At 41.9% G+C, this 12,018-nt stretch overlaps 1 protein-coding gene across 3 annotated transcripts in view; it reads right to left on the reverse strand.

Moving 5' to 3' along the window:
* The window catches only part of PACS1 (phosphofurin acidic cluster sorting protein 1), a 112,294-nt gene that overhangs the window by 35,019 nt on the left and 65,257 nt on the right, over positions 1-12,018 (reverse strand). For all 3 annotated transcript variants that reach the window (XM_075188745.1, XM_075188744.1, XM_075188746.1), the window contains 2 exons: positions 5,098-5,199; positions 3,698-3,804 (listed from right to left, as the gene is read on the reverse strand). In XM_075188745.1, the coding sequence (XP_075044846.1) occupies positions 3,698-3,804; positions 5,098-5,199 (209 nt within the window). The remainder of the gene's footprint in view (positions 1-3,697; positions 3,805-5,097; positions 5,200-12,018) is intronic.

Raw genomic sequence — 12,018 nt, forward strand, 5'->3', positions numbered from 1 at the left:
ATGCAAGAGGCTTCCCTTATAGTCTGGGGGCTGAGAGTGTCCAACAGATGAATGATCCAATAATCCTCTCCTGTGGCATTGTCTTGTCTGAACCCTGCTATTTTTATTGATATTCTTAAATAAGAAATTATTAAGTTAGTAATAATATTAATTATACTATAAGAAATATTGAGAATACATATCTGATGGTGCCAATTACCAGGATCGATGTATGGTTCTTACATATAGGAGATGAAATTGAAAAAAATAACAAAATAAATCAATGAGGAGCCTATCAATTTTAATGACAGCCATGTCATCTAAAATTACCTTAAATCTTTTATCCTCATTATGCTAAAAGTCAATATATAGACCTCTTTGGCAAATTACAAACAGAAGACTACTCTACATGTGACGACTTCACTCTACACGTGAAGACTAGCAGAAAAAGATCAGAATGGACACAATAGGGAACCTTTGAAGCTGGAGGGTAGACTGTACAACAGACAGCGGAGACAGGGTATGCAGACACAAGCAGGACAGTCAGGAACTACGCAGGGTAGACACAAAATACTACAACTCTGCTGAAGGCTGGAATAACACAGGCAGACAGGAGAGATTGCAACTTTGCTGGAGTCAATAGTTACAATGGCAGACTTGAAACATTGCAGCTTTGCTGAAGTCATAACTTCTACAGACAGACTAGAAATGTTTGTATAGATTATATTCTAAAAGGTAATAAGGAGGCAATAAGTTATCTAGATGTCCTATTTAGATAACAGAAATAGGCCATCTATCTATTGGAGTTCTGCACCTTCAATGCAAGAAAAATAATATATATAAAAAAAAAAAGAGATGGTGTCAAAAAAAATCTATAATCATAAAAACAATTATGAGAGAAAAGGGTTAAAAAGTTAAGTCAACTCAAGGACTGATTTATTTAAAAATATATTAAAATGAAACAATTAACAGGATACAAGTGTGAACACATCAATTGCTATTTTCAAACAAAGTATAAGGCAGATCAGGATCAAGGAGCTGATTCAGATTAATTCATTCCTCACACTATGCAAAATAAAAAATAATGCATCATTAGTGATTCAACAATAATACATCATTAGTGATTACTGGTAAAAGTGGGGGTGTTATGCAGGATAGGGTTCATTATTGTCAGGAGGATCAAATATAACACTTGATGGGGAGCTTTTTATCCAAAACCTATACCATTTACCAAAAACACACAAAAAGTGCGATAGAGCACCTGGCATTAACTAGTTAACTTCAAAGTTACCAAGTTATATTAATTTAATTTTACAACATTTTGTCTCACAAATTCCCTCCTACTTAAAAGGCATAATATAGTTATCAATGTGATTATCTCAATTAGTAAGCAGCCCATATTTTATGGCGTCACAAATTATTCCTATTTGGAATAATTTGTTACAATCCAATATAATATATCATAACTCATCAATTGGCAAAATTAGATTGAATGTTTTATTCTGCAGATGTGGCTACCAATATGTTGGAAAAAATTGAAAATTAGATCATGGTATCAGTGTATAAGAAATAGTAATGAGTAATCTTTTTATACACCTTTTAAGACATTTTTATTCTCACCATAACCATGACTCAATGCAAATCCAATCCACTGGAATTGATCCCCCAAAACATAGCGGGGGGGGGGGGGGGGGGGGTAAACTCATCCTCCTAAAAAGGGAAGTGTTCTGTATTCATACTCTGTGTAATAGTCATCCATCAGGTTTTAATGGAGGATTCAATGTATTTCCCTTCCTAAAATAATTTAGTGGATGGGAATATAAAGGTAACATCCTTAATATCCAAGGATGCCAAAAACTACCCTTCCCTCATGGCCAAGCAGACTGAAATAGTCCATCATGAATCACTCCTGCTGATGGAACTTTTTGAAGGCCTTCAGGTTCAACACACACCAGATGAAATCACCCAACTTTGACACCAGAATTAAATTGGAGTAAAAACTCTCACTCCTCAGATGATCTCGGTCTGCCCAGAAGCTCATGATTGTTCAAGCATAAAGCATTTATGGACCTTACGAAAACATGAGGAAAAAACTGTTTGGAGGGAGCTTAAAAAAAAAAAGACATCTAATATTCCTAATTGATGACAGTAAGTATCCATGTGTCAAACACATAGCATAACCAGGAGGAAAGGGGCCCTAACTACTTTGTGCCTCTGAATCCTAGGTAGCAGTCACAAGGTTAAGTGTTCTCCCAGAAATTCAGAAAAACTACTTTTTGGGCTATTCTGCCCCTGAGACAGCAAGTGAGAATTTGACCTATGTCTATTTGACGTGCAAGTAGCATTTTTATAGAAGTTAATTGTTTTGGATTTATTCAGAAGGAAAGAAGTCATCTGGCCTTTAGCGTTCTAGATTATCTTCCACTATTCCAGCCAGAAGAGTGTCTTCCCTGAAAGGAGGAATAGACATGGACTTATTAGAAGAATTGTTCACTGAGCAAGCCTTCAACCAGGACTCTAGGTGTCCCCACCAAACTTACTGAGGATCTGTCAGAATCAAGGGTCATGTCCTCCATGTAGGACAATGTGTAAAGATATTACAGGTCAGTTGTATCTGCTATGCCCCGAGAGTAATAATTTGCAACCTTTCAAAGATGTTTTATGCTCAAGTGGATGCAAAGACTAATTTAAGGAACTGAACTAGAGGTGGAAAATAGTCTATTTTTTAATAAAAATCTTTCTATCTTCTCGTCAGCCAGCACCATGAAAGATGCCACATCTGGAAGAGGAATCACAGTGTGTTTTTACTGAAGCAGTTGAAACAGGAGTGAAAATTAGGTGGAATAATAGTAGAGTTTATTAAAATAAACACACATTCATAATTTCATTATACCTGTGCTTATTGTTTCTGGGGTGGCTCCCAGAGGGGCTATGTACTTATTGTTTTTTTTAACCTATATTTTCTCCCCACTGCTAAATGTATTACATAGCCTTTATGCTTCTTACTTGTGTAACTGTGAGTCAACTTTGCATTGTTCTCATGGATGTTATATAAATTTAAACAAGCTTCAATAAAAAAAGGTTGTTAAAAAAAATAAACAAAAAACTTAACACACATGATGGCAGTATAGCAGAGCCCTTAGGTTGAAGGGTAGCAAACAATAGTGCACAACAAACAGTTCCCAATATAATACAAGCAAAAAGTGGATTATTTCACCATTGCACCTTCCAGCTTTTTACCCTGTAAGCCTAAAACCATAATATGGAGTGGCAGGCTTATAGGGTAAAAAGCTGGAAGGTGCAATGGTGGAATAATCCACTCAAATAGCCAGGATCAGAAATCTGACAAGATGTGGGATAAAAGGAACAAACAGGTGGAACAATAAGACCAACAACTATTTAAACACATGTATAAAACAAATATACAGACCTATCATGAAAACAGAAGTATGTGTATATGCATATAAAGTAGATTACAATGTAATGGATTACTCTTGCCTTATGCATAACAAGTGAAATGTAATAAATACTGTTTAAAATGTAAAACAAAACAATCAGATTATTTGTGGTACTGCAAATATTACAAAATATATAGTGAAATAATTAGTATACGGTAAATCAGAGAGAGGTAAAATGTATGGTTTTGAGCTTGCTGTCGTAAAGGACTTTTTACGGTTTGAAATTTGTGTGAAAAAAAAGTGCATGCTCATATACTCACTGTCTCTGTATTCGAGTAAGTATTGCAGTCAGAGCACACTGTACATCTGATGAACATGTTACACATACACATGGCTTATGCTGCTGCTGAAAGAGACTTGAGACAAACTGCAATATAAAGAGTAGTAAAATGAAAATAGAATAGAGGAAAAAAAAAAATCTACATTTCAAATAATTAAATAAAAATGATGCAGAGGTAATGCAAAGTAATGCACAAATGGCTTACAAGAGACTGTAATTCTTCTAAAATTGTATAAGGCTCGGTATACATTCTCAGACACTGGGGTATTTGGGAAAAAGGGACTGATTGCAAGCCTTGTTTTCATAAATGTATTAAGTAAGGGATCATATGTCTTTTATAGCACCTGATTTCTATTCAGCTACAGGTTATTATATTATGATGTGCACGGTATACTAATCAGTCAATATGCTACACTAAACACTGACTATTCTCTTGAGATTTAGTAATGAAAACTATTAGCTAAATAAAGTAAGAAATATAATAGACCCCATAGTATATTTTGCCTACACAAACCTAGCTTAAACTGTTGTTAGATTATATCTAACACTATTTAGATTACTAAATATGAACAGCCTTCTCTATTCACAAGATAGGCATAGTATGCAGAAATTCATAAATGCCACTCAGTCATCTCACAAACATCAACATGTTTGAATTTCTCAATCCAAAACCTTTTAACACTGTATGATTCAAAATATACAAGAAAACCTTTATAAATAGACATTTAAAGATAAAATATTTTGCTTTTACTCTGCTTATGTGTGCTGGTTGAAAATTTGCTTTAAACCTGTCCCTGATAGGTGAGGAAATACTGCAGAAACATTCAATCACTAATCCGAGTACTCAATTCCAGACCTCTGTTATCAAGCACTTATTTAGCCATGCATTATGACACAAAATTGGATGACAGCAGAAATCTAAGTCTTTGTTATTTAGTTGTAGCTTCGTAAAAACAGAAGCACAGGTAGCAGCATATTGAAGAATAACTGCTAAATGGGAGACATTTTTATTAGAACTTGTTGCTAACTGTATTGTACAGTTATGATCAATATAGTTATAGTAATTAAAAGGTCAACATCATTTTAAAGGGTATGTACTACTGCCACTGATTCTTTTGACAGCTTGCAGTGGCTGATTTGATGACACACATATGCTTTAACTATTTTAATCACTTGTCCAGTGCCATCTTTCCCAGAACAGTTAATTCAGAAGGCACATTACCCTGCGTCTCTAGTCAATTACATGTTGAGCGCTGCTTATGTTACTGGTACCACAGATGTCAACTAGTTGTGGCAAAGCTGCCTAGATGAACAGGGTAAAAGGACATCAAGACAAGTGAAAAAGAGAAAAGTATGAAAGTTAACAAAATCATGTATTACCTGTCCTTGCCAATCTGAAGTCTGCACAATGATAATCGTTTCTGGAAGAGATGGATCCGAGAGGTTTTGATTTAACTGATCCAGTAATAGCTTCCGGGGAACCTGTGTGACAATAACATACATAATCTGTAAAAAACAACAACATATATTGTATAAACAGGAAAAACTGATTGTTATACTTACGCTAAATACTTTTCTAGGAGTCCATTGGGGACACTGGAATACTGGGTATAGAGGCTCAGCTCTGGAGTTTGGCTCTAAATATTAAAAACTGTCTCCATGTATTGCAAAGTCGCCTGTCAGTAATATTTTACCAAAGCCCCAAGAATAGAATAAAGGTGGAATCGAACAAGAGAGAGGAGAGTACAAGGTTCTACAACTAAAACAGCTGTTTAACTACAAATCAGAAAGTATTATAGGAGCAATCAGTTTTACTACTATATACATTTATTAATTCATTTTTCAGCAATAAATATCATTATGAACAATATCAGTGTATATTTAAAGAACCTTCTGGGAGATAGCCCTTCCTCCCTAGATAGAGTCTACGAACTGCTACAATTAAAATGTCCCTCTAATGATTTTTTTGCGTTTATATTCTGATTTTATATATGTATATAAGTTTCTAAGAATGTTTTGTGCTTAAGGAACATATAACATTTGTATCTTTTAACTGAATCAATGTCAATAGAGAAACAAGATCATGTTCGTTTGCATATGGCCCTCTTATGTCTATATGACCCGAAGCTTCTGGCATGAATACCAACACACTTTTCCCTGAGGAAGTGTGGATATTCATAAGGAAAGAAAAGGAAAAAGAGTGTTCTTAAGGCTCACAGATCTAAAAAAAATTTTTTTTTTTTTTTTTTATAAAATACACAACAGAATCTTATAATGAAAAATCATTATTAATATATCAAAAATAAATAAAATCAATAAGGCAGCAAATATATTAAATATATGTGTTTATGTAGTGTGTTAAAAACACACACTGGGAATATCTCTAAATTAACTTTGATAAATAAATAAAATAAAAAAAATAAATACATGTAATATAATGATTTCTCTTACAATGGGTTTATTTTATACCTCAAAATATAGTGCTTGAGTATGGTCATGAGTTAGAGCAGTGGTTCCCAAACTTTTGCAGTTCGCGGCACCCTTAGAGTCTCCATAATTTTTTTAAGGCACCCCTCCAAAATAATTACAGAGCAGTCCTGTTTTAGAAGTAGTTGGGTCAAAAAATTGTAATAAGTATTTAGGTCAGGACAGAAATGCTTATTTAGTTGTATGCAAAAATGCCCCCTCTGCATCCAGACACTCTGCCCCCACTGCATCCAGACACTCTGTCCTCTCTCACGCTGTCCCCCCTCCTCTGCCCTCTGTCAGGCTGTCCCAGCTCCTCTGCCCTCTGTCAAGCTGTCCCAGCTCCTCCGCCCTCTGTCAAGCTGTCCCAGCTCCTCTTCCCTCTGTCCCTCTCCTCTGCCCTCTCACGCTGTCCCCCTCCTCTGCCCTCTCACGCTGTCCCCCTCCTCTGCCCTCTGTCACGCTGTCCCAGCTCATCTGCCTCGCTGTCCCCCTCCTCTGTCACGCTGTCCCCCTCCTCTGCCCTCTGTCACGCTGTCCAAGCTCCTCTGCCCTCTGTCCCCCTCCTCTGCCCTCTGTCACGCTGTCCCAGCTCCTCTGCCCTCTGTCCCCGCTCCTCTGCCCTCTGTCCCCCTCCTCTGCCCTCTCTCACGCTATCCCCCTCCTCTGCCCTCTGTCAAGCTGTCCCAGCTCCTCTGCCCTCTGTCCCAGCTCCTCTGCCCTCTGTCACGCTGTCCAAGCTCCTCTGCCCTCTGTCCCCCTCCTCTGCCCTCTGTCACGCTGTCCCAGCTCCTCTGCCCTCTGTCCCCCTCCTCTGCCCTCTTTCAAGCTGTCCCAGCTCCTCTGCCCTCTGTCCCCCTCCTCTGCCCTCTGTCAAGCTGTCCCAGCTCCTCTGTCCTCTGTCACGCTGTCCCAGCTCCTCTGCCCTCTGTCACGCTGTCCCAGCTCCTCTGCCCTCTGTCACGCTGTCCCAGCTCCTCTGTCTTCTGTCACGCTGTCCCAGCTCCTCTGCCACGCTGTCTCCTCCTGTCACGCTGTCACTCTCCTCTGTCCCCCTCCTGTCACGCTGTCACTCTCCTTTGTCCCTCTCCTGTCACGCTGTCCCTCTCTTCTTCCCCTCTCCTGTCACGCTGTCACTCTCCTCTGTCCCTCTCCTGTCACTCTCCTCTGCCCTCTCTCAATTTGCCCCCTCTACCGCGCGCCAGCCATAAAAAAAACAAACAAACACTTACCAATCTGCGCGGCGCCGGGACCCAGCATCCTCCTCTCTCACGCAGCAGCTGTCACTGATATGACAGCTGCGTGAGAGAGGAGGATGCTGGGTCCCGGCGCCGCACAGATTGGTAAGTGTTTCTGTTTGGTTTTTTTATGGCTGGCCCGCAGCACCCCTGAGACAGCGCAGCGGCACCCCTGGGAGCCGCGGCGCACAGTTTGGGAACCGCCTAGTTAGAGTCATTGATTATAATAGTATTCCACTTTTATATGGGTTTCTATTTTTTGAGAAGAGATTGCAATCTAGTGGAAAAAAGAGGATTTTTATACTTACGATAAATCCGTTTCTCTGATTCGATCTGGGGGACACTGCTACCATGGGTTGCGAGAGTGGAGCTGGAGTTGGCACTTAACATGTTAACTTTGTTAATGTATCAATGCTCACAAACCCCTCCACTCTGCAACCCCCTGTAGTCTCTTCAGTCCAAGTATAAAGCCCCAAGGTAGGGGAGTCGACCAACCAGAGACCAAACAGCAGAAGGGAGGGAATGCATTGTCCCCCAAATGGAATCAGAGAAACATATTTATCGTAAGTATAAAAATCCTCTTTTCTCTTTCATCCTATCTGGGGGACACTGCTTCCATGGGAACGTTCTAAAGTAGCCCCCTTAAGGGAGGGACTGCTCTGACAGCACGTATAGCATTACTCCCAAAAGCAGCATCTGCTGACGCAAATACATTGTATTGATAAAATCTGGTAAAAGTATGGGCCGAGGACCAAGTGGCTGCCCTGCACAACTGGTCAGCTGAGACCCCATTTTGTGCAGCCCAGGACGCCCCCACTGAACGGGTAGAATGGGCTACAATACAATCTGGCACAGGTCTGTTAGCATTCACATAAGCCTGCTTAATAGTAGAAGTAAGCCACCTAGCAATCGATTGCTTAGATAGAGGCAAACTATCCGTTTTGAAGAGTCAAACAAAATAAAAAATGAATCGGTGTGGCGAATCTTAGATGTCCTCCTGACATAAATTCTTAGAGCCCTAACCACATCCAGAAATTCCATGAAACCTGTCCCTGTAAACTAGGCCACCCATGAATACCGTAATCACTATTTCTTGGTTCACATGAAAGCTGGAAACCTCCTTTCGTAGGAAAGCAGAACCTGTTCTGACCTTCGCCCTATCATTGTGAAAGATAAGATATGGTTCACGACATGAGAGAGCACCCAATTCTGAAACTCTATGATCCGATGCAATAGCTAGTAGAAATACAACTTTCATAGTCAAGAACTGCAACTCTGCACTTTGTAACGGTTCAAAAGGAGGTCCTTCAAGCACATTAAGCACCAGGTTAAGATCCCAAGGTGACCTTGCTGGAACATATGGAGGCTGGATATGAAGGACTTTTTGCAAGAAGGTCCTGACATCCAGAATGTCTGCCAAGAGCAGGTGAAAATACCCCGAAAGGGCCGATATCTGTACTTTTAATAAACCTAGACGAAGGCCCACATCCAGGCCATCCTGGAGAAAAGCCAGAAAACATGGAAGACGAAAAACAGTCGTGTGGCATGGTCGGCTATCACATCATCAATTGTAGGTTCAAGATGCGGCCAGATACGGTGGTAAATATAAGCCAAAACTGGTTTTCTAGCATGAAGGACGATGTTCACTACTCACGGAGAGAAACCTCTGGACCTCCACAGGTTGGCCTCAACAGCCATGCTGTTAAATTGATTCAAGGCAAGTCCTGATGTGTGAATGGTCCTTGCTAAAGAAGGTCCTCTTGAAGAGGTACCTTCAGACCCGGACCTACCGCTATCCTCAGAATCATACTAGCGACTAGTATGATTGGGAGCCGCCCTTGCATTACTCGTCGAAGGACGCTGGGAATCATAGGGTTGGGAGGAAAAAGGTACCCCAACCCGAGGTCCCATGGCATCGTCATTACGTTGATGGCCAACTCCAAGGGGTCACTTGCTCGAGAGCAAAACTGTAGTACCTTCCTGTTGTGACGAGATGCCATTAAGTCCAGATCCAGGATCCCCCATCGTAAGACCAGAGACTAGAAGACCTCCGGATGGAGTGACCACTCGCCTGGCAATATCATTTGCTGACTGAGATAGTCTGCTTCCCAGTTTTGGATTCCTGGAATAAAATTTGCTGAGATAGCGGGAACGTAGATCAAGATCTGAGCGGCCACCCTCATTGCTACTGCGCTTCTGGTGCCCCCTGTTTGTTGACATAAGACACTGCCGGCGCATTGTCGGACTGCAGACGGACTGGGTGCCCGTGAAGTATCGTCTGGGCCCCCTGCAAGGTCATAACCTGAGCCGTCAAGTTCCTCTGGGATTAAGATTTGTCCTCCGGAAGAAAAACCTTTTGTTTGCTGGTATCCATGATTAGCCTGAAAAAGACATTTTCTGAGCCAAAATAAAATGGGAATTTTCCTTGATTTATGAGCCATCCGTGCGTCTCCAGGATCCTGATAGTGAGGACCAGGTGCTGATTTAGCAGGCGAGTTAAGGAGGCTTTTATAAGCAGATCGTCCAGATAAGGCCTTATTTGCGCTCCTCTGGAATGAAGACAGGCTGCTATTATTTTTGTAAATGCTCTTGGTGCTGTCGAGAGGCCAAATGGGAGAGCTCAGAATTGGTAATGAGACGGTCCCACTGTGAATCTGAGGCAGGGTCTGATGAGCCTTTCAGATAGGTATGTGAAGGTAGGCATCTGATGTCTATAGACGCCATGAATTGATCTGGTTCCAGTCCAGTGATGACTGACATGAGGGACTCCATTCGAAACCAGACCACCCGCAGGTGCAGGTTTATATGTTTTAGATATAGAACAGGTTGGAACGAGCCATCTGGCTTTGGGACCAAAAAGAGATGGAGTAGAACCCTTGTCTTTTTTGGTGTTACGGAACCTGGCGGATGACTCTGGCGGAAAGAAGAGAGGCAACATATGTAGGGTCGCGGGTCGAGGGGCGAGTTGGTTGCAAAGAACCGACGAGGGACCAGACCTGACCTGAGATCTATCATGTGTCCTCTCGTCATGATCCTCCGAATCCAGCGGTCTTCTGAGGACGCTGCCCTCTGATCTCTGAACAATAGCAGACATCCACCCCCTCCCGCAACCTCGAGGAGGGGAGGGAGACCGTCAAACTTACTGTTTGTCCGGAAGCTTGGGAGATGGACGTTTTGTGGAGGAGGAAGACATACCTATATACGATTGTTCTCTAGAGGCCGAAGGTCTCGGTCTATATGTCTGGCTCCCAGCCAGAGGAGACCCCACAAAAGGATTGTTTAAATAAACCAAACCTTGGTGCCCTAAGTATTAGGACATTTACTGGCTCCTGTGGCCTGGCAAATTATGCTGTTCAGTTCAGGGCCACATAACACTCCCACTGAATAAGGGAGTGATTCGAAAGACTTTTTAGATTCAGTGTCCGCATCCAAAGACCTGAGCCATAAGGTTCTCCTGGCTGCTACTGCGGTTGCAGAAGTAGATGAAGAAATGGAGGCTGCATTCTGGGCTGTCTCGTATAAGTATCAGAAAGCCACCTTGAGATGCAGAGTGAGGGGAGGCAATTCCGAATTTTGCAAACCCACTGCTAATTGGTCCACCCATGTTTCAATAGCCCTGGCAACGCATGCTAATCAAAACATAGGTATGAATGAAGTACCTGCCACAGTGTAGACTTTAAAAATCCCTCTATCTTGCGGTCAGTATTATCCTGCAGGGTGGCTGTCCTTGGGATAGGGAGTGTGGTGTGGCGTGCTAAGCATGCCACCGGTGAATCAACCCTTGGAACCTGTTCCCAATGGTTGAGGTCCTCCTCCTGTAATGATTATAAAGCCATATACCTTGCGGAACAGTAAATTTCCAATCTAGTTGTTTCCAGGATGCTTCCGCTATTTCCTTGAGTTCCACTGATGGACGAAAGCAGATCACACGTCTCCTAGCTTTTTAAAAGAGACTTTGATCTGATGTCCTAGTCTCTTCTAGATCCAGAATACCTCATGCCTGGTGAACTGCTGCCACCAGGTCGTCAATACCTTGATATCTGGAAGACTCTTCTGGGTCTATGACCTGTGTAGAATCAGAGTCTTCTATCAGCTCCCCCTCCTCTTCTGAAGATCTCTCCGAATTAGAGAGGGTCAGAAGGGGGTTAGTGGATCAGTGTCGCTTATTTTTCGGTAAGAGTCTTGGCACATCAAAGAACCGGTTTAACCTATCAAATCCTCTAACTAGGGAAGTCGACCAAGCCGCTTCTCCTCTAAGAGGGTCTTGTGAGGTGAGGACAGATGGAGCTCCAGCCTGTCCTAAGTGTATGGACTCGGCGGTCCCCGTAGTCCTGCCTGTTACGAGGGGGTCAATTGCTACTGAGGTAGAGGTGAAAACCGCCGCAACTGCTGGAATCTCTGTTGGTTAGATAGCAGCTTTATCAATGTCTCAACCCCCTGTCTCAGGGCATTTGCCCATGCTGGTGTTTCCACTAGAGGCGGTGCGCTAACCTGAGACTGCGCAGCCAAGGTACCCACGCTGCAGTCAATACAAAGCGCCCTCGGGTCCTGTAGTCCAATTGGTAACTTATTTTTACACTTGGAACATGTATAATAT

Source organism: Mixophyes fleayi, chromosome 10, assembly GCF_038048845.1.
Source record: "Mixophyes fleayi isolate aMixFle1 chromosome 10, aMixFle1.hap1, whole genome shotgun sequence".
NCBI lineage: Eukaryota > Metazoa > Chordata > Amphibia > Anura > Limnodynastidae > Mixophyes > Mixophyes fleayi.